Here is a 23,335-nt window from a genome sequence, read left to right as displayed (position 1 = left end):
GGGTATGCTTTTATAATAGTCATGAAGAATTCAAAGAGATGCCCTGCATACTTCCTCTTTAGACTGTGGCACTCCATAAATAACATCTCATTGAGCTACGTATCTGAAAAGGCCAGCAGAGGAGATCAGACTCGGTTGTTGTGGCTATGAATATGTGTCATGGAGAATTTATCATCCAGAGTCCTTCTCCAGTTTCTACTGTACACTTTTATGATACTGTTAAGCATTGCCATTCTACTGCAGAATTTGATAATGTCAGAGAAAGAAGTAGCAGTTGTTAACAAGAGAGAAGTATTGCTCTTTGACGTGGAGGTGTACTTGAGAAAGAACACGTTAATTTGGTTTTTATTTACGTACAAGTATTTTTACAGCTGCCTTCTACATGCACCGATGTTCCCATGCCTGTTAATAAGAGACCAGTGTTTAAGGTAATGAAGCACAGAAAACATTGCTCCTGTCTTAGCAGTGGAATGATGGGGCAGGCTGGTAGAAGAATGAGTGATACAGGCAGGGACAGAGCTCAGGAACAACTTCCAGACCTTGGTCTGAACCAGTTCCCTCCATGTCACCATGTTTATAACAAAATGAGGCAGAATCTTCAAGAGAATTAGTTGTTCTACAGCAAAGATATTTTGTAATCAGTAGTATTTAAATGTATGTTTCAGTAGGTGTTTTATCTGCTGCAGTGATGGTTGTTTAGCTTTGGCAAGATTGTATTGATTTAAACTTTTCAGTGAATGTGTTCACAGCTATGTCAGTGCATTAGATCAACTGCTTTGTAAACATTTTCCTAAAGCCATTCTGATTTCAGGTCCCTATTATCAAGTGTCAATGCAGTTCCTCTTGTTCAGTGGCTCTTATAATCCCAGAAGGTATCTGGAGCATGTTTATGTTAAGGCACGTATGAATGCAGGTGTACAAAGAAGACCTGTTATTTACAAAGAGTTGGGTATACTAGTTGCATCAGCCTGATCCCTCTTTTTTTTTTATTACTGTATTGGGTGTGAAACATAAATATCCTTAAAAATGAAAGCAATACTTGGTAAGATTTGTGTTCAACAAATAAGTATTAAAGATGTTGGGTTTTTTCCTCCTTTTAGATCCGTTTCAGTTCCTTACCAAAAATGAACCTGCCAAGGAACAGACGGCTCAACCAGCTTTAGCTCGGAAACCCACTGTGATCCGAATCCCAGCTAAACCCGGGAAATGTAAGCTCTTCTCCTAAACGTCTGAAGAATGTGTTAGAAAACCATTTCAATTGGCACCTAATATTTAATAATTGATATGCTGTTTGCTAGCTAATATTAGCTGCCAAAGGAGTCCCGTAGTACAGTTTGACAAGACAGAGGAGCCACCCTAAGGGCTGTGGTGGGAGGGAGAGGTAGATGAGCATCATATTTCCCCTCTGCCTGTTGCCCAGCTGCCTCACTGGGCTCCCTCCCTTGAGTTTGATGTCTCTCAAACCTGATGGAGCTGATGCATAGCGGAGGTGAAACTATGTATGAGGCAGATCTAAAGGCTGGAAAGGAAGACTTGGAGGAGAGAGACCCTTGCAGCAGAAGCAAGCTTGTTTTTTCTGCTAAACTGTATCCTGGAGCTGTACCTTTTGCCAAATTGACTTCGGTGCTGACCTCAGCTGAGGTAATTTTAGTGCTGCTCCCAAGCTTCCCTGTCAAAGGAACAACATTGGTGCATTAAACTTTCCTTCAAACACAGCTTGGTTGAGATGTTTAGCATAGTTTTCACAGTTTAAATCAAGTTCCCTTGATCCTTTTTAGTTTAGGAATCTGTGGCCATTTAAGCAAGAATGTTTAGGTAGCAGTTTGAGGGAATAAAAAAAGGCATGTGAGAACTGGGATGCAAAAACCTGATGTGTTCAATTTTATGTCAAGGTCTTGACTACAGTTTTCTGAGAGTTACTGTATTCCTACAGCCTTCCACCTCTAATCCTTTACAGCTTTACAAATGACACTGACTGTGTCTTCAGAGTGGAAATTTATCAGAAAGCCACAAGGTCTTTGTGTTGGTCTTTGTATGCTGGAGTGCATACTTACAGAATTCTGTTTGGCCTTATCTTTGATCCTCAAAGCTTAGAGAAAAATGTCACAAGATAGCTCTTAAAACTCATGTTTCAAAATCGTGTTTTGCCACACTTAGTGGGTATACAGTCAACTTGTAGTAACTATATGTCCAGGTGGCATTTCTCCTAGGAGTTTCACTCATTATTTCCAATCTCCCCTGTCACCAACCCAGTGTTAAAATACTGCATTTTCTTTTCCCCTGCATATGTCACAAATGCAGTGGAAATGATTAAAAATGCAGAGAAGACTGAAGATAAAGCTGTGAGAAAAGGTCTTTCTGTTAATACCTGATTATAAATAAAAGGTTTTTTCAGTTGGAAGAATATGTTTATGAACTACTGTAAAGAAACCATGATATAGTTCTTCTCTTTAAAGGAAATTTTAATTACAGTTAAAAATAAAATGAAACAAAAAAACCAACCAACTACCTGACATTTTTTTCTTTTCCTTTTTTTTTTTCCTGAGATGGATTCCCTTTTGAACTTGCAGCTAACTGGTCCCTTGCTGCTCTCTAGTGGTAATTGAACTTTCCACAAAGGACTGCCGGTCCTGTACGTAGCTACCAGCAGCAGGAGGTTCTGAAGGACTGCCTGCCTTATGGGAATCAGTGGTTGGAAGATTAATGGGATAGTGAGGAACAGAAGCAGATTCCAAGAAAGCCGAGTAGCCTTTTGTCAAATAGGAGCTGCTGCAGAAATGTAACCTGTTAAAAGTTAAAAGAGAAGTACAACTGGGCCAAGGTGTAAATGGATATAGTAGGATTTACATTGTAAAGGGGCCACATAATCTCAGAAAGACCAGGGGTCTTTCACCATCTTGTTTATGGAGGGAGATAAATTCTGTCAGGAACCAGCAAAAGCTGAAAAGAAAAACCACAATGAACAAACAAAAAAAAGTAACACAAATTTAAAAACCCAAAAACACACAAAAAAAGCCCCAAAAACAGCCCAGCCAGCACTACCAAAAAGGGGACAGAACTGGATGCTTAAGAATTTAAACTCCAGTGAAGTTTTCAATTGGGATTAGCACTTTTGTTGAGATGCAACAGAAAGGAAGCATTAAACTTCCACTTCAGTTAGTACACTTAGAAATCACTGAAAATAACACCTGCCTTCTAGTTTTTGGGGATTTTTTTGTTGTTCTTGTTCCTCTAGTTCCTTTAATTTTGACCTTAAAAAGACTAAGGGAGAGGAAATTAGGCCATCTGTGTAGCAAGATTTAAAGTGGTAAATAAATGTCTCATACTTTTTATAAGATGTGATAAGAGAAGATTTCTTTTGGAATTACTGCCAGGTATTGTTTTTACTTTTCATCCATCACAGATGCTTAGAAAAGTGATGAACTTCCTAACTTTTTTCCCCCATGCCTGGTCACTGCAAGCAAAACTGTGACCTTCTCCTAAGAATTGAACTGATCCAGTGTACTGATCCATTTTTAAACATCACAGCAGTGTTTTACATAATAGTAACGCAACAAAGGTCTTTAAAATAAACAACACTTCTCCTTCCTATGTTTAAAATAAACAACACTTCTCCTGCTGTTTCTTTGTTGAGAGTAGTTTTCATTAAATGAGCAACTGAAAGTTCTGTTTTGGATAGCATCTCTCCTCTTCTTTTTGTTATCAGTCTATAAATGTCCAGGCTGTCTACACATATTTTTATGTAATTCCAAGTTCAGATGGAAGTCAGAGGAGCTTAAGTGTCTGTAGTTCTCTCTGTGAAATGAATTTTCTTGATATACAAACAGATTGTAAAGTAGATGACAAGGTTCCAATATATAAAGACAAAGTATTTGGTAAATATGCTGGCAAAACCTGTCCAAGTGCTTGCCAGGTTTCAAAGGCAGACATATTGAAAGCAAATGTCATACATTTACAAGGGTTTTCCAGTCTTTATTGAATGTGGGGACATCATCACTCTTCCTTATCAGATCTGTACTGTTTCCTCTTCCATGTCCTAAACTTGCTTAGCTCCCTAAAGACTACCTGGGAACTTCCATCTCTGTTTTCTGTCATCCTGAAGTTTGTAGCAGGCAATAATTTATTTTCTTGCCTTTACCTTTCTGGAGATTCTTCCATCCAAGTCTCCTGATCTTTCAGGGTTACTTGAAATAACCCTCAGCTGTTTTCCAGCCTGAAGGATATTCCAGGAGCTGACAGCTGAAAAAAAAAGTGAGCTAGTTTAGAAATGTGGTGATGGTGTTTCAGGGTATCCAGTAATGAATCTGACATTCCCAGGGGGAGAAAGTCTTCTACTCATCTAATATTTTATCACCAAGTATTGCAGCTGAAACCCTGAAACTCTGAAATGACTTGCTGGTATCCTGAGAGTAAAAAGTGAAGATCCGTTATGCAGGATGGGAAATACTCCTAACTCAGCCTCAGAGTTAACCATGTTCCCTTCATGGCCCTTTTCTCTTTGCTGTTCTTTAAGTGGTTATTCCCTTTGGCTGCTCTGGCTTTGAGGAAGGAAATTGCATTCACACAAAAAATGCCCCAAACCGAGGTGGATACCTTTGCCTATTGTTGATCCACATAAGGAAGGTATTAATTAGACTTTAATTTGGAATTTTTTTTTGATTTTACAGCTTTAAGTGACACCCCACATAGCCCTCCACCACTTCCTGCTGAGAAGCCTATTGGGAACACATCCAGTACCACAGTGGGAAAACCCAGCAGTGGTGACCTCGTGAAAAAAGGGGTAAGTTAGAACTGTTTTCCTGTATTACAGCTTTGCCTGTTTTGGTTAAAAGATCTCTTGTGATCCTCAAGCATTTTTTAAAGTAAGTTATTTGAAGGACCAGAAGATGAAAATGACTACTCAAAAATACAAGGCTTTTTTCTTTTAATTCTGTTCTCTAATTAATTAGGTACTGTAGACTGCTGTCAGTTTTGGAAAGCACTCTGGTGATACTTTACTAAACTTTGATCACATCTATCTAAATTTTCTGTATTCATCATCTGGAATCAGGATATTCTATGACTTAGTTGCAAAAACATTGCAAAGTGGCTCAAAGTCCAGTGGGATTTACATGGTGAAATGTTGTCAAAGTGCTTTAGAAATGTAATTTTTTACCTTTGTGTACACAATACCTCTCAGTGTCTGTGCTAATTTGCAGGCAGAGGAAAGTTTTCCATAGAAGAATGAAGCTTGTTTTTTTCACCTCTTTCCTTTTAGCTGTTTCTACTGAGTAGAACCACCTATTTTGGGAAGTAAGGCTCTGCTCCAGAGCACGTACATAGTTATGGTAGGCACTGTAGCTATACAACATTTGACAACAATTTTCGAAAGGGAATTAAAATAAAGTAGAAAATGACAGTAAAATTTCAAAATACTGAGTTTTCTGATGGCAAGAATGGCAGAGAATCTTGTGAAAGCCACAGGCAGTAAAAAGGTCAAATCAAATTAAAAGCCCTCAATAGATGGGTGCTGCCAACAAATGCCTTTGTGGCTACCTCTGCTATTAAGATAAAGGGTATTAAAAGGTCATGATTGAAAAGGCTGTTCAGAGAGGTCCTACCTTTTCTAGGTAAGGCTGAAAAAGTAATTTATGAAACAAGACAGTAAATGACATTTCATGCAGTGGAACTCCAGAACTTTTACAATGTCATCTAGGTTATTGTGACAGACATATATAAGCTTCAGAAGATGTTTTTTAAAAAAAGATTGTATTGAATCCACTGGAACATTTAAATCCTATCTTTGGAAAGGTAGGAGCTGTGCTTCTAAAACTAGTGTTGTTTGTCAGTGGAAGTGATTAAACAGCAACAGCAAAAATTTTTGACCATAAGCAGCAGTTGACATAGAGTTCTTCCTTTTCACACAGAAGAGGAAAATTTTTGATATGAGGATGACATCCTCATCTGAAAGTAGCAGGTTGTTTTCTTTCTTATAGGGTCATTTAATCAGAACATGAATTTGGGGACTCAATCAAGGGTCAGATTTTGTCACAAAATATATCTAGGTATTTTCAAGGTAGGAAAAATCACAGGAATTGTTTATGAGTTTCAAGCACATTCAAGCACCTAATTAAGTAAACAAGGCTGTTCAGACCTATTTAAAACTACCGGTTCAGAAAGGGTTCTTTTGAGCACAGATTCAGCACTCTGATTTACCACGCTGTTCCAGAAGCAGCTGTGCTTGTTCAGCAGAGCTGGCAGAACTTTCTGGCACTGCAATGAAAACGAACAGCAGGAGGCAGTAAGGATGGTCACTTGCTAATCCATCACTGTGGTCCAAGCCCTTCAGGCATGGCACATGTCCTCCTCTCCTGACTGCTGTAGGGTGGTAATCTCTGGCAGGGCCAGCATGGGCAGCTGGGAGGAGTGAAGCCTTAATCTGCCAGAGCAAGATTCACTGGGATTTGTCTGTTAGCTCTCTAGAAAACATATTTAGATGCCTTCTTTAATGGGAGCTAATATTTGCAAGAGATGCTGTCCTGTGTGAGTTGCATTAATGTCATGTTTTCTGCTTTAACGTGTTCAACGTGGTCCACGTGTCAAAGTTAAATCAAAGTTGATAATGCGAAATCCTGTGGGCAATGTAATTGCACATTTCTCTGACTCTCCTGAAATTGGCTCTTAACTCCTTACTGCCATATAGTAGGAAAAGAGGGGCTGGGTCATACGTAATGCACACTTTAAGCTGTGTTTCAGGTAGTAAATCGGGTTATTTACCCTCCGTATTTCCCTCCATGTTCAATAACACTTTAAAATCGCAGAATCACACCGTAATACTTATTACTTTACTCCCAGACCTCCAGAAACTCATGTTTTTCATGTCCATAGGATATAATTTGATATAAGAATTATATAATTTAAACAAAATCTTTTATTTTTCTTAGGCTTAAAGAAATGTCTTTTTTCTTTTGAATGGTTTAGGAGTTGGATCACTCAGAGCAGGGTGGAGTGCCTCAGCTCGAACCTCTACTACCCCCAAGGTGAGTGTAGTTTTTCAGACTCACTTAATAGTGGTGTTTCTGAATTAATTTGCATAGTTAGTCTCAGTGTAGACACTACTGCCTCCAGCCATAGCTCAATAGGCTTGGCTGGGCACTATGCTCACTAATAAATAGGCAGGACCAAGTCGGTAGCTGTTGAATACTTGTTTGTACATTATGGTATGAGCAGAGAGATTATAGGAGAGCAGCTGTTTGACTTTTCAGCTAATGTACAGTGGCTGCTGACAGTCATTCCTTTCTGATCTTTAACCTTTTCACCTACAGCACTTACACTTGTGGTGGGGTTTGAGTGGTGAAGGAATGGAGGTGGCAGATGTTCCCACCCTGAAAAGGGCAGATGCTGGGCCAGCAGCTTCCCAGAAGCTCTGGCTAGTTTATATACTTCAGACCTAAAATGCAGGTGCAGGATCAATGATAATAGGGGTTTTTTATTCTTGAGAACCAAAAAGAAAGAACATCTGCAAGGGCAAAAGTTGCTGGACCAGCCTTAAATTCATGTCCATCAATGCCAGAGGCACAGTGGAGGGAGATCTGGCATTGACTAGCCAGCCCACTGTGGGTATCTCAGCATTTACATTCTAAATCTGTGAGTTTAAACACAAGAGTTTGCTCTGTTGCGTCAGGACAAGAGAATCTTTCTGTTATTGAACTGAGTCTATCAATAAGTATTAATTAACAGAAAAGAATGTGGATGTACCACAAGGAAACACCTCATTATTGCTCCATATGGGCTTGTTCCTTCCCTACATTCAGTTTAGCATAACATTCCTCATTCTTATGAGGGTGTCAGGGACAGCAGTAAATATTTTGTCCTTTCACTCTTCTGCTCAAATGGATTTTTAATTTTTTTTTTTTTTGTAAGTAAGTAGTAATAGTTGACTGAATTGCTTGTTAGGGTCTTCCTGTTTAGTTGAGTTGCTTTAAAAATGTGTGGGTTGGTCTGTTTACAGATTTAAGGCAGTCTAACTTGGAATTTCCCCTTTTGTCAGTATTAAAAATGCTTAGTTCAAGATGAGGACAAGAAAAGGGAGAGATGGATGTTGAACAGAAGTGGAAAATTTTTTTGAAATTTAAAAATTACTCCATACTCAAATAGTAATAGAGAACTCCTATCAGGAGCATTAGTAGTGCACTAGTATCTTCTCAAGTGGTGGATGACACTCAGAAAATGTATTAGAATGATACTTCAAAGATCCACTAATGCACATTGGTTGGAGTTGATAATTTTTGCAGACCCATGAGGAATGCACATGAGCAAATAATTATGCTGAGTTACATTATATGAAAAAAAAGAGAAACATTTGTAGCAGAAACTTGCAGTAACTGGTTGAAGACATCCCAATAAAAATCAAACTATACTGTATTTTTGGGATATTACGACTAATATTATTTACTAGTAAACATTACTACTGTCACTTGCTAGTCTCTGGTTTTGGTTTCTAAACTGCTGGTCCACTAATGAGAGTGTGGTACCTCCAGCATAGCCAGAGAACTTGAGTATTTTCACCAGTGTTTTCTTTCTGCAGTAGACATCTGTTGCACAAAAATGGTAAATTCTGCTATTGATGGCAATGTGCAAAGTGGTGTGATGTGTCATGAGCTGCATCATAGTCACTTCAGGTAAGTGACATCCCAAGGAATGAGCTAGGCTGATTCCTGAAGACCAACTTTCACAAAAGCTCTCCAATAGCAGAACTTCATCTTGAAGCAGCTTCAAAGAAAGCTCTTTCTAGAGGTAGATTGCTGAAACAAATCCTGCTTATTTAGTGGGCTCCCCAGAAAGCTGGCAGGCTGTTGGTGAGCAGACTCGGAAATACGTAGTCAAAGGATCTGTCTAAGCAACTGATCATCTGGTCCCAGTATCTGAAGAGTTCATGTATTCCTGGAAAGCTTTGGATGCTACACACTGTACAGCCCAGGTCATCACAAATCTTGTTTCCTCACAGCACACTCTATAGCTAGGATGAGGTGGCATACTTATTAATATGCATATTTCTCTGATGGTTTGCACAATGTTTAGGCCTGTGGATGGAAAAATTGTACCTGCTCGACCTCCCCCACCTAAAAGTGTTCCTGGAAGGCCACCTCCACCAAAACTCTCTGCAGCCAAGACCTCCTCCCAGAAGGATGTTCTTTCACGATCTAGTTCTGACATCGCTTCTGATAAAAAAAACAATAAGTTCAGGTTGGGACCCAAGAGAGCAAAAAGTGCAGTCTTTAAAAATCCAGATCCAGCATTACCTCCTAGACCTAAACCGGGTCATCCTCTCTACAATAAATACATGGTAAGAGTTGAGATATTCTATCTGAGCGCATTGTTTTTATAAAGCAGTGCTGGTTAAAATAGTAGAGAAAAAGGTAGTTAAACCTACTGAAGTAGGTTAGGATTACGTGGCTTTCAAAGTGTATCTATGAGCATAATCTTCCTTAGAAAATGCTAGTAGATAAATAGTAGTAAGTCCTGTAAGGCAATACTGGAGAAAGCAATAAATACATGTAAAGTATAGATCTATGTGGAGTATTTTTGTGTGTATATGTAATTATATATATATATATATACACATGTAGCTATATATCTGTATCTTTAATGCATTGCTCTTGGGGTTTGGGAGTTCTTTTTCCAGTTACCAGTTCTGAATTCTCTTTCAGTAAAATGATGCTGAATAATTGCATTTATATAATGTTTACCCATACATATCAAAATGCTTAGGAAAATTGGGGGAGCACTGGAACTTATAAAGTAGTTGGCCTTACTTAATCAAGCTTGCAAAGAGTGAGGAATGTAACATTGCTAATCTTACATTTTCATCCTATTGATGCCATCCCTTTTCATTACAAAAATGTTTTTGTCATTGTATATGTTCTTAGGGAATTTTAGATACTAATGGATCAGCATTACAGATAAAAACAAGGAAGTCTTTCCCCAGAAACTTGAAACTGGTCAATGATAGAGCTGGTGACTGCTTGAACCAGTGCTGTTGTCAAAAAAAGCAGCCACAAAGCCATAGCATGAACAGCATCAACATTCCATCAGCATGAAGTGGAAACTTTCTGTTCCCTTCTTTTTGATCTTTCACTTTTGCATTTAGAGTTTTGTATATGAGATTTTTTTTTGTGTGGTAATTTTTTTCTGTAGTAATCAGTAATTGCCCCAAAGTCTTACTGGCAATGAAAATTTCCTCCCAGGTTGGTTTTTTTAGTGTCCTCCATGGCAAATGAATATATTTCTGCATCAGAGTGTCTTTCTGAATTTCTTGTAGTATATGGTGTGATACCAGTTAGGTGTCTAAGACACTGTTAAAGGGGGTGACACCACCTGAGTTTCTCAAAGTGGCAGTTCATATCACCAGCAGTCTGTTCTGAATGCCTTCCAAAGGAACTTGTCCCCTTCCACTGGACTCTTAAATTACTTACTTGTAGCAGGTGGTTTGAAAAGTTTCATCATCTGACCATTTTCACTTGCGGTGAAACTTTGAGGTGCTTAGAAATGAAAAAAACTTTTCCATTTGCCTCTGTTTCTGTTCAAGCTACCTGTGCCTCATGGAGTTGCCAAGGAAGATTGTCTTCCCAGGAACACTGGAGAACTGTCCTGTAAGGTAAGGTGCTTTTTTCTGCTGGCTTCAATATTCAGTGAGCAAGACTCCTGTTGCAGTAAAGTGTCAAGTGTTTTAGTCTTCAAAGGTTACACTGAGAAATGTAGTAGTGATTTATTAAATCCTTGTGTTTCTGTAATCAAAACAAAACAACTGCCAAAACAAAACCCAATAATGGTGATTTGCCTCGTAGCACAGGGACATTCTGCTTATAGAACAGAGCAAGAGTAATTACTTGGAGTGCCAGAAGGGAGAGGAAACCGGTTAGGAAACCGGTTCCTCCATTTCACAGGGAAATAATCACTCCCTTGGCTGAGTATCTGAGAATTGAGCAAAAGATAAGCGAGTACTTTATGAAGTGCTGTACATGATACATCAGTGAATTGGCTTTGACATACGGACTTGAAAGTATTTTCCTCTCTTTGCTTCTACAGATCCTGACTTGGTTTTAGGGCATGACTCTATTAATATTAAATAGCTAGTGGAAATTATAGCAATGAGCAGCCTTTTTGACTATTTATCAGAAACCTACATAGCTGAAGTAGATTTCTGTGCAGTATGTTGTTTGTTGTAATTCATGTTACTCTGGCCTTAGCTGGGCTTTTTTGGTTGTGGGTTTTTTTGTACACAATTAATTACTTTGAATGTAATTCATTCACCATGATTGTTATCAGTACAGCCTAAAAATTCCTAGTGGGTGGAGTAGAGAAGCTCAGCATTTTTAATATAATTTCCCTTTATGGAGATGCCCCAACAAAAGTGTCAGCTCCCCTCAGTGTTACCTTTGTGTAAGCAAAGGCATAGTGGCTTCCTTGCTCCTCTTGGAATGTTTGTTAGTTGGCAGATGTGCTGTCCCTGAGTGTGCTGGGGAGAGTTAAGTTGGGTGTTCCCTCAAGCAAGAAAGAGTGGCTGGTGGCACACAGGACCAAGCACCAGTGCAAAATTTGTCCACAGCCCTTGCAATGAGTGTTGTTATCAGTGCTACAGATTTCTGGCGCACTGAGATAGCTGAGGCTTTTTCTATACTTGGAAAAGTTGCATGCTTTCCCTTCCTTTCACTGGCTCAAAAGTAGATTTTGGTGAAATGTATTCTTGTTTACACTGGCAAAAGGCAAACAGAATTCACACCCATAGTTGTGTGACCAGTAACCATTTCCTTCTGCAATACCAGAACAACTCTGTGCCCAAAGTCAGAAAATTAATTAAGGAGTACGTAACAGAGAATCTGTGTTAGTATCTTCCATGATTTATAAACTATTTGGATTTATTTGTCATTGTCAGGATTCAAACCACCCTCCAAAAGTTTCTGACACAAGTGCACCTCATGCTGTAGTCCTGCATGATTTTCCTGCAGGTAAGTAAACGTGAATATTCTGGACACTTGTTTTACTCCAAGACGTTCAAATGAAAATTTTCTTAGAAATTAGAGCTTTAAAATGGTATGGAAGCTCTGTCTGCAAGGTCTGCACATAGAGTTGTTCAAATCAATGGGTTTAGCTGTAGATGGGCCAGTCTTTCAGTTAAAGCTGGTTGATTTACAAAGTAAAAATAAGACTTTTTAAAAACTGATTCTGGTTTTGTCTGTGGTATTTGTATTAAGAAGGTTTGCTTAGAGAAAATCAGTGAGTGTGACAAGTACAGTTAACTGAAATGATGTTATCTTACAGAGCATGCTGAGGACTTGGACCTTCATTCTGGAGACACTGTTTGTCTTCTGGAGAAAATTGATACCGAGTGGTACAGAGGAAAATGTGGGAATCGCACAGGGATATTTCCTGCCAACTTTGTTAAAGTAGTTGTATGTAGGCTTTGTATACCTTGCTACATAAGATCCTATTGTATTTGTTTTCTGGTTCTGTTTTACTAAGGCTCCTGTGTATTTAACTCCATTCTGTATTTAGATAATCTCTTATCCCACTGGCAGCACAGAAGACATATCAACTTGTTTGTGTGGTATTAGAAAGATGTTTGGTTTGGCACAACCAGCTTGTGTTATGGGGAATAATTTGCTGTTAATTTAAAGCCAAGTGTGAAAATCATTGCCCTTACCAGATTCTCTTTGGAAACATGGGTAGTTTCTCAGGGTCTACAGAGCAGATTATTTTTTGACAGCTGCATGTAAGAATCAAGACTCAGTAAAAGATGGTTGATTTTTGTGCCTCCCCCCAGCTCCCCACCTTCTGTCATGTTCTTGTCCCTTGAGCTTTGCTGGAATCACCACTTTTTCAGCCGTGTAGTGAACTAGGTCAGGGTAGCAATTTGGCCCAAAAAAACATGTTGGGTTTTTTCTTCCCAGAATATTGTTTTTCCAACAGGATCAATTTGCCTAAATGGCTTTCTAAGTGGCTGCACAAATGGTTGTGCTGGCACAGTGCAAGGAGATTGTGTTGTTGAAAATGAGCAGCTTAAAGCAATCCTGTTACTGAATGTGACACTTGACAGTAAGCGGAAGGCAAGAGACAGGGGCTCTTTTGGAGCCCAAGGATAATGAATTTAAAAGGATACAATGTGGTTCCCTGTGGTCAAATGCTGGGTCAAACCTATTGCAAGCCTGAGACTGAAGTCCATTTTGTGACAGTGGGAAGGGCTTTGGGCTGTCCACACCAGCCATATGGACATGGAGGAATGCCAGAGTGACACCAGGAAGCGGGGAAGGTACCTGGCTTGGCATTAAAGACAGGAAGTGCCTGTGTGAACACTTCCTGGGCCGGGACAGCTGGCACAGTGAGCACTGCTGCTGCATGGGCAATACCAAGGATTTGGTAGACATCAGAGAGGGTGGGGTGTCTGTTTAGTTTGTAATGGTGGTATGGGAGAAAAATTTTAAGAGCTGAGAAGTGCTGAAGAATAAAAACTAAACTCGTAGTTAGTAGTAATGGAACCATGCTTGATTCACTTTCACAAGAAAGATTTGTTAGCTAAATTGATTGGCTGTTTCTATACAGACCAACAATTCCATTTAAAAGCTCTTGCTTCTACTGATAGCTAATGAAGAAAAGATTTTATGTTAAAGCGGTGGAGTGAGTGTTTGGGGTCAAATTCAGCATTGATACAGACAGATACAACTTCATAAAAGCTAGGGAAGATGCATTTCTATTTTAGTTGTAAAAGATGGTTACCCTTTTAGGGCAAAAATCTTCTGTTTCAGAAATAAAGAAAAGGAAAAAGAGGCTAATTTACTTGAGTGAATTCTCCTGCTAATTCAGGTCAGGTTTCATATTGGTACAAGGTCTCTATACGGTACACTATAATGTGTTTTACAGTATTGAGCTGGGCAGTAGCTTAGATCTGGACACCTAACAAGAATACATAGTTACGACTTCCCATAGAACCTTCAGAGCACCACAGATACCAGCTCCTTCAGCAAGTGCAATGCAAAGATTATTTGTCCTAAAAGGCATTGTGATTTCCTCCAGTGCTTCACATAAGCTAATGGAACATTCTTGTTCATTTTATGGGAACTGGCTGATGTAATAGTGAGCTGTAACCCAAAGCTCCTCACCAGGGCCTCTAGGCTTGTAGTCTTGTACATCTCACAGATCATCCTTCATGTCACACCAAAAATCCAGTTGAAATCCTCCTATGGTAAAGGACTTGAATGTTGTCTGTTTGATATATCTGTATATTGATTTTCTAAGTTGTATTTCTCCAATTCAAGTGAGAGTTGTGAGATGTGTTTTTGTTTGGAGAGCAGCTGGCTACCTACCAAAGCACAAAAGGGATAAGTGTAAACAGTAGTTTTGTCTATTGTGGTATACTGTGCTAGTAAATAATTGAGAATAATTACCAGTTGGGAATTGGGATCTAAGTGCAACAACATGTAGTAGCATCTAGTCACGTATTCTGTCGATCAGTCATGCCATAAGTAGAAACAATAAACCAGCTTCATAAAACAAAACATTAAATATTGCTCCTTGTTTGCATAAGATTAAAAAATGAGAAAACAGGCATAAATTTACATTAATGTGGTCATATATCGGAGCATGCCAACAATTACAGAGTGTGACACATCTGAAAAACTGGTAATTCTAACCAGTTTCAAGTTTATTGTGGTTAGTTGCCATGAGATTGAAATGGAAGATTTAACTTATTTTATTGTCTTATTAGATTGATGTTCCAGAAGAAGCCACCAGGAAAAAAATACCCTCTTCATCACGATGTATTAAGTGAGTCAGATAAATCTTTTTTTTTTTCTCATGTTGATTTACAAGGAATTTGAAAGAAAGATTAACTTTGAAGCAGGGGCTCTCTGCACTGAGGTTGATAGGGTTAACAATTGATTCACCAAAATATATTGTAAAGATTAAAATATATGTTTTAAAAACCTGAATGTTTATTATGTTTTATTAAGACTCATATTTAGGTAAAAAAAGCCTACTTTTATGAAAACTGGTTCCAGAAACCATGAACCAATCTGACTAACTTCAGCAGCATTGTACACTCCTCTCTTTGCTCCTGACCTTGCTGCTTTCTTCCAGTGTCCTCACAAGATGGAACATGGTAGGGCTCCTACTCATTTGAAAGAACAAGATACAATGGGACAGAATATAGAGATACTTTAAGGAAAGAAATCTGTCTGCCCTGAAAGTGTGCAGCTGTATGGGTAAATCTAAAGTTCCCCAGTTTGAATTATGAAATCAATTGCCACCCACTTTCATTTTCAAACAACTTGTACTAATATTTGTGGGCAAGAAATTATTTTTCATGCTATTTATTTCACAGTGGTGCTTATTGGATTTTGTTATCATTTATTCCAGGAATTAAAGTAAATTCAGGCAGAGGCAGGAGCAACTAGTGTCAGTTGTTCATTCAGTTGTTCTTTAGATTAATCTTGGTTTGTTAGGAACAAAACTTTATTTTAAAAAGCTGCTTCTGCAGCTAAGAAAGAAACAGAAAGTTCTATCTCTGTCCTGAAAGACACATCTTTGCAAAGATACTGAGTGGGGGACAGGGGTGGGAATCAAACTTCTTACTTTGGTTGTGTGCTATGCATATATAAAAAGAATTAAATCCTATTACTGCTTTTTTCCAGCATGGAATTTCTGAGAAACAAAAAAATTTCTTAATTTCTTAAATTAAATGTATTAGGTTCCTAAATAATGAAATCTATTTTAAGTTGGGGGAAAAATAATTAGGTTTTTTTCAGTACTGTATCAAAGTATATAAAATCTTATCAGATGCATTGATGTTTCTTTCTTTGATAGATAAACTATTTCCCCTATATATAATCTTATAGGGATGGATTTTACAGAATAAAGTATGCTAAAGCAGATAAAAACTAGCTTCTTCCTATGAAACCTCCATGTATTTGGGACAAACATACAATGTCCACCCCCACCCATGTTTGATTGAATCTAAGTGGGATGCTAGCTCAAAAAACAATCAAACTGTTAACAAAAGTGTATCAGGACACTTGCTTGGATATAGGTAAAGATGTTAAATTGGACAGGCAAGCCAGAAACAAGGGGCTTTATTGTTGCTTGGAAGGGAAGTAGAGTCTTCTGCAAAATATTCTAACAGCCAGGAATTGGGATGCAGGAACTGCATCTGGCTCCTCCAGGCTCTGTACTCATTCTCCTCAGAAAGCAGAGAGGAGAACCAGGGCTGCCCCCCAGTTTTCCACCTGTTCTATCTTCAGTGCATCCTTTTATCATTTTAATTAATATATCAATCCATATATTACACACAATTCTGTCTTATTATTAGGTGGACAGTAATAAAGAAGCAAAGTAATTTTCTCTTTTGTTTGTGCAGAGGTCCAAGATGTGTAGCACGATTTGAATACATTGGAGATCAGAAAGATGAGCTCAGTTTTTCAGAAGGTGAAACTATTATCCTGAAAAAATATGTAAATGAAGAGTGGGCCAAAGGAGAGCTCAGAGGCACATCTGGAATTTTCCCCTTGAACTTTGTGGAAGTAATTGAAGATCTGCCTGGAACAGGTATGAATATGTTTGCAAAAATCTTCAAGAGCATAGTTATGTACTTAATGTAAATAGGCAGCATACAGGAGAAAATTCCAAAAGGACAATGAATGCAGAAAGGAGGTAAAAAGAGAGGGAAGACCAATCAAAAAAAAAAATTAACAGTAGGACTTCTTAAAAGATATTCTTAATAATGACTTCAAATATCTAAAATCTCTGTCATTAATAACATTCTGAATAGGACACTGCTCCTATTCTAAGTTGTGCTTTACTTATGTAGGTACAGAAACAGCACTGAAGAATAAGGTGGAGATTTCGTCTTCCCTTCCTCAGGTAATAAAACTTTATAGGTGATGGCCAGAATTTCTGTATAGATTTATTTGAGACTATTATAATGTGAGAGTAACTGCAGAACAAGACACAGCTCCCACAGCACACAATGCTGCATGGTCACAGCCTCAATTCTGACACTTGGCCTAAGCTGATTGAATTCAGAGCTTCTGACAAATTAACATTAGTAAATTGTTATCCTTTGTGCTGAAGGAAATTCTTGTTAGCTCTATTTTAAGTATTGCTGCAGTGATCTAATTTTGAATTTATTAATCCTTTCCCCTGCCACCAGAGATAAAAAGGAATGTGGCCGAGCCTAGATGAAATTCTGTGGTGGTAATTGCTGAAATGCCATTGTAGTCTACATCTGCAGCAGCGCTATTGTATGGGAGAGTGTCAGGACACCCATGTGCTGTACAGCTGCTTTCAGCAGCACCCATCAGTTTGTGGGCTCCATTCACACTTCTAAAATTAATGCATCTTCTGTTCACTTGAATAGAACAACAGACGCTCAGTAGAGTGGTGTGAAGCGCTTCATGATTTTACAGCAGAAACCAAAGATGATCTATCCTTCAAAAAGGGAGACTACATCCACATACTGGAACAAGTAGATTTGGAGTGGTATAGAGGAAGACTGAATGGAAAGGAAGGGATTTTCCCGGCAGTTTTTGTTCAGACCTGCTCAGGTACAGTGCTCCTACCAGATGGCAATTCTTTATTCCTTGTGTTGTGCCAGTCATGACAGAGTTGTGGGAGAACACAACTATTCCACTTCTGAAGAAAAGGAGACTCAGAGGTGACCTTACCACTCTCTACAACTACATGAAAGGTGGCTATAGTCAGATGGGGTTGGTCTCTTTCTCCAGGCAGCAGCTGACAGAACAAGAGGACACAGCCTCAAGCTGCGCCAAGGGAAATTTAGATTGGATGTTAGGAAGAGGTTTTTTACTGAAAGAGTGATAAAGTTCTGGAACTGTCTGCCCGGGGAGGTGGTGGAGTCACTGCCCCTGGATGTGTTTAAAAAAAGATTGTATGTGGCACCCAGTGCCATGGTTTAGTTGAGGTGGCATTAGGGCATGGGTTGGACTCGGTGATCTTGAAGGTCTCTTCCAGCCCGGTGATTCTGTGATCAACAAGTCACACACCACCACAGTCTTTAATATTCCAAACCTAAACTTAAGTTTTGAACCGACTTCTCTAATAATGGCAATATAATGTTCTAGTCAGTAAGTAATCTGTGAGGTGACACAGATTCTGGGATGTTTTCAAGGGTGGTTTGGGCACAGGTGAAACAGGGCAATTGAGCCACCTTTAGGAATAATTCAGGGGTACTGATGCTGCTTCATCTTCGAGCAGAAAGAGGAAAAGTCAGCTTTTATTACGTAACACCATTGGGAAGTTCAAGTTAATGAGGTTTAAATTTAGTGCTCTTACAAGCAGATCTGTGAGACTGTGTTTAATACTATAAAATGAACTGGTGGCAGTGGAGTTTTTTATTCCAGCAGGACAGTGAATTTGTTAGAGCAGTAGCAATAACGTTTGGACAACTTGTAGCGCAATAGTGGGGAGAAAACATGAGAATGACAGGAAACTTCTCCAGAAACAGAGATTTATTTCACTCCAATGCAAGTAATTTCTCTTGTCCATGTTCTGTAGCCAGGGTAGAGCAGTCACAGCCTGGAGGAGGGAAGAAAGGAAAAGCCAAAGCTCTTTATGATTTTCATGGAGAAAATGAAGATGAGCTTTCTTTCAAAGTAAGTACACCTCTCTTAGACCAATTTCCAAGAGGCCTTGTGTTCCTAATGAGTGCTAAAAAGTAAGATTCATCCACTGTGAAAACAGGCTTTAGACAAGAAGAATGAAGCACATAGAATATGCATAGATATTAACATATTTGATAAGTGGGCTCTCTAAAAAACGTTTTTGCCCTTACCACTCCTGTTTCCTATCAGCAAAAATTGTCATTAAGGACACGGAGAAGAGGTCAGGAGTTGCAGAATTCTTGACTTCTCTGATCCCGTAAACATGGCAAGATAAGCAAACCTCATTTTGCAGTACATTCAGTTGTTGATTGGCTGATATGGTGAAGGGAGCCTCTTTTTGTACTAGAAGGACAGCACTGAGTAGGAGGTAATGGTGAGAGAGCCAGTGCTACAGCAGCCAGGCCTCTAAGGGAAACCTGGTACAGCAACATCTTGAACTGGCAACACAGTACAGAGTTGCCATGGGAACAAGGGGAAAATTAAATACGTGCTGGATGCCCAGATGATCTTAAGCATGAACAAGAAACAGAGTGCCCTTGATACTCAAAGTCATGATTTAGGTAACCATGTTCTCAAAAGCAAATTTCTGAGAAACAGTAGACTTTCACAGGAGGTGAAACACACAGTGTTTTCTCTTCTAAAACTAGCAAAATAGTTTCAGCATTAGCAGCTTGCAATGCTGAAAGGACAGACGATTCTTTAAAGCAGAAAAGGGGAATAGAGGTACTGGAAGAAAGGCCAGTACTTCAGATAGGGTGTGGCATGGGACTGTGAGAACAAAAACCAGGACCAAACACAGGAGCTGCAGTTTAAACGGCCACACTGAGCTCTTACATTGCTTTTCCTTTTTCTGGGAAACTTTCCAGGTGTTAGAAAATACTGGGACTAAATTTAAAAAAAGATAATTCTTTCCAGTGTTTTAAGAAAACAAACCCTCAAAACACTCACAAATAAGCAGTAAAGCAGGGGACCCATGAGCCAGCTCTTAACATACCTGGAGAGCCAAAGCAATGTGAGAAGTTATCCAGCAGTGCTCTTTTGTCCCTCCAAATGTAGTGATTTTTCAACATAGACAAGTATTTGGCCTAGAAGAGGCTTCAGCTGGTTTTGGCAAACAGTCTCCAAGAGGTGTAACCAACAGAAGAGACTGGCCACGTCTTACTTCTTTTCTCTTTGATTGATAATAATTGCTTCTAAATAAGATGAGCTCTGCATGCATTAACATTGCTCAGTAACATTGCACAGTAAGCTGTACTGACTCACATTACTCCTTCTCTTACAGGCAGGTGACATGATAACAGAGCTGGAATCTGTAGATGAGGACTGGATGAGTGGAGAGATACTAGGAAAGTCTGGGATATTTCCCAAGAACTTTGTTCAGATTTTAAAAACACCATGAAGTGTTGCCTTTGTACTACTCCCTGTGTGTGGGAGAGAATGTTTTCTACCCTAAAGGCACAGCAAAGACATCAACATGTGTTGATTATCAATGTTTTGCACTACTTTTTCTAGACAGTCATAGTAGTATCTTGAAGTCAAATAAGAAAATTTGAGTCTTTGGTGACAGTGTATGTAGTCATGTTTCATGAATGCTCAGAGAGCAAAACAAGCAGGCTTTTTAGCCATTTCCAACTAGGGAAATACTGTGGTGCGACACCATTTTAACTTATATAGCATTCTAGTATGTTTACTCTCTGGTATTACGTTTATCATGCACAAAGTCTGCATAACATAAGCTGCTTTGGCCTTCTTTGAAAACTTCTTAAGATCCAAACTTTAAAAATTGTTTTAATATATAATTACAGCACTCAGTATGTAGATGAAGTTTGATATTCAGGTTTCATTACTGCTTGAGTTCCACATTAGCAGTAGAATCCACTTGTTTTATGACTTAGAGGGTAAGAAAAATAACTGGTATTTCATAGTAGAAAGGTATCAAATCTAATACTGGTAAGAGGGAAAATGGAGAAATAAATCCTTGTGTAGTATCCTTCTATTCTTAGCCCAAGCTGCTCATACAGCAAGATCACAGAAGTAAAATGTTGCCTTTTAATGAATTCTGTTTAAATTCATCTGAATCATCTTAGACCTTCCTCGCTTTCCCCAAATACTTTACAAATACAGGTTTAGATTTTTCCTACTGCCCACTGTTCTCCGAGCACCATCATACCCTTCTTTCCCAGCTGAAGTTAGCGACAGACAGTGTTTATTGAGCTTTCTCAGATCCCAGCCATGCAGTAGCTGTACTATTCCAACTATTTGCCCCTCCACTCCCCTCATGGAAGTGGAAAGCCAGTGTTCACTCAGTCTGCGTTTTATTTGTCACTCAAGCACTGGAACATACTTCAGTAACACTATTCCTATCCTTAACATGAAGGATATTATACAGCCTTGGGTTTAGCTTTCAGCAGACGTGGGATTAGTTTCCAGTTTGTTGCCACATACCAAATCTACTGAGCACCCTCATAAATGGTCTGTCAAGGCCTTAAGGAAAACATGCCTGGCAAGAGGTTCCTCCAAGCAGCTCTAACCAAGGCACTTGGTAAAAAGCAGCAGGGTAGCTTGACTGACAAACTAAGATGGACATGATCGAGGTAGTTTCACATTATAGGAACTTCTAGTAGTCAATTCCTTTTTGTAACACTTGGCTTCTGACAAAATAGTTAACTAGCATCCTGAGTAACTGCTAATTCCACCAGACTGGAATAGAAAAAATTATGCTGCAGTTGGTTCTTTCACTGCTGCCACTATTCCACCCCTTCTGCTCTGTATCACCAAAAGGAACCAGTAGGCTGAGGAGTCACTACTCCAGAGAGCTGCAGGTCATTGGATATCAAGATACCCTCAACAAGACTTTCCTTCATGGGTGTGGCAATTCAGGTTGCAGAAGGGCCAACAGTTGGAGGTGGATGGAGACTGGAAACCAGAACCATCGTGATGGACCTTGAGATAGTTTTGACTTAGTCATGTCCCTGCCAACTTGACTGGTGTGAGCTCTGAGCACCACAGCAACAAGTACCTGCTGCCATGAGGGATTGGGGTGCACCTGAACTGGGGCCTAAGAAGGCTGGGGAGGGTGGCCCTGCCCTCCCCCTGCCCTGGTGACCATCACAGCAGGCAGAAACAGGCATAGCCAGAACTGCAGGCCTCTCCCCAGCAAGGAATGGGCATCCAGTCCCAGTGGCAGACTGGAGCTCACCTGTAGCAAGTGTGAGGAACCTGCAGTGCAGACATGAGGGCCTTGGCACCACTCACTCAGCAGTCACTGCTTAGGCTGGAGAACTGGCACAGACAGACACAGCCCCCCCGCTTTGTGGTCTGTTGTGTATTTAAACTACACCAGTACCATTCACACAACTGGGGATGAAGACCACACAGTGTTAATGAGTTGAGAACTGGACTTCTGCTTCCATTAAGGGATTAACATGATAACAATTCTGAATTATGTGCCGTTCTAGAAGGATGGAAATGCAACAGTGTGTACAGCTGTTACTCGGTTTTAGCATCCCCAGCAAGCCTGTCCGGAACTCCTGTGGAATCACATGAAGTCCACAGCCAAGGACAATCCTTCCCACTCTCGAAGTTTTCCTGTTAAGAGATTCTAAAGCTTCTTGTTTATTCCAAAAAACACAGTGATCTCCAAGAGAAATCCAAGGAATAGCCAGGTCCTTCAAAGACATACCGCACACGTTGTAGGGGTAGATGAGGCTGAAGTGTATGATGTTTACTTCCTGTTCATCTGGCAGTTTTCTAAGGTTTTGATACAAGTCTCAGAAGTAGAACTGATCTTTTTATAATTTTTTTTCAATTTCCTCTTCCCCATTTTTATAACTGTGTATTGACCAGTTGTTTTTGTAACTTCACTGAATGTTTAAAGTCAGTGCCTGTCCATAGACAAGACCACTCTGCTGTAGGTCATCTCCTCCCTGTGCAGCAGGGCAGGAGTAGCAGCAAGGCCTTTTACTCAGAGCACCGAGTGCCATCTAAGGGCTGCTCGCAGGGCTGCAGGCAGCTGCAACGGCGTCTCTAAAAACGCTGAAGCAAGGGAGAACGGCTCGGCTTTTACAGGACAGGATTTTCCTAAGATAAGGCCCTACACCACCATGAGACCGCATACAGATCACAGCATGAAATTCCTAAGGTGTACAAAAAGCCGAGAATGAGGTGGAGTGCAAATCTTAACTGCAATGTAGTAGCAAATTTCAGCTGTAACCTTGAAATCCAGCTAGATCTCCATGCATTAGAATAAAAGCCTCACTTACCGAAATATTTTGTTTGACCCGTCCTCTGGAAATATCTTCAGGAAGATGTCTTTGTTCTGTGTATAATTAACAGTGTCCTAAATAAACCTTTGTTAAGTCCAGTAAGTTTGTTATGGTACCTCTGTAAATTAAGAATGTATTTAACCAATAAAATTTTTATAATTAAGTCATGAGGGCATTTTAATTGTCTTGTGCTGTGGAAAGCTGAGCTTTCCACTTGACAGTCTTATGGATCTCATTCTGCTTATATATTTAAGCCAGCTGCAAAGTAACACCCCACCCCCAGACAAATACAAATAATAACCAAATAAATATTGCACCCTTTTACACGTAGTCCAAACCCCTCAGAGAATCTGGATGACTTTAACATGGTTTATTCAAGCCTTTGGATGTGGGTATGCTTCACACTCACCACCTACAGAA

General features: G+C 39.5%; 1 protein-coding gene across 1 annotated transcript in view; it reads left to right on the top strand.

The window, feature by feature from the left end:
* Positions 1 to 23,078, top strand: part of SH3D19 (SH3 domain containing 19) — an 85,170-nt gene extending 62,092 nt beyond the window's left edge. The window contains 13 exon segments of the mRNA XM_042050015.1: positions 1,101 to 1,208; positions 4,668 to 4,780; positions 6,961 to 7,019; positions 9,061 to 9,325; positions 10,568 to 10,636; positions 11,915 to 11,987; positions 12,301 to 12,431; positions 14,741 to 14,799; positions 16,388 to 16,575; positions 16,838 to 16,890; positions 17,387 to 17,573; positions 18,544 to 18,641; positions 19,933 to 23,078. Of these exon segments, the coding sequence (XP_041905949.1) occupies positions 1,101 to 1,208; positions 4,668 to 4,780; positions 6,961 to 7,019; positions 9,061 to 9,325; positions 10,568 to 10,636; positions 11,915 to 11,987; positions 12,301 to 12,431; positions 14,741 to 14,799; positions 16,388 to 16,575; positions 16,838 to 16,890; positions 17,387 to 17,573; positions 18,544 to 18,641; positions 19,933 to 20,049 (1,520 nt within the window). The 3' untranslated portion in view covers positions 20,050 to 23,078.
* The last annotated feature ends 257 nt before the right edge of the window (positions 23,079 to 23,335 follow it).

The sequence above is a fragment of the Corvus kubaryi genome, unplaced genomic scaffold (genome assembly GCF_017639235.1).
Source record: "Corvus kubaryi isolate FWS band 111438036 unplaced genomic scaffold, C.kubaryi_AGA036_p1.0 71, whole genome shotgun sequence".
Classification (NCBI taxonomy): domain Eukaryota; kingdom Metazoa; phylum Chordata; class Aves; order Passeriformes; family Corvidae; genus Corvus; species Corvus kubaryi.
This window is presented reverse-complemented; position numbering and strand designations above follow the sequence as displayed.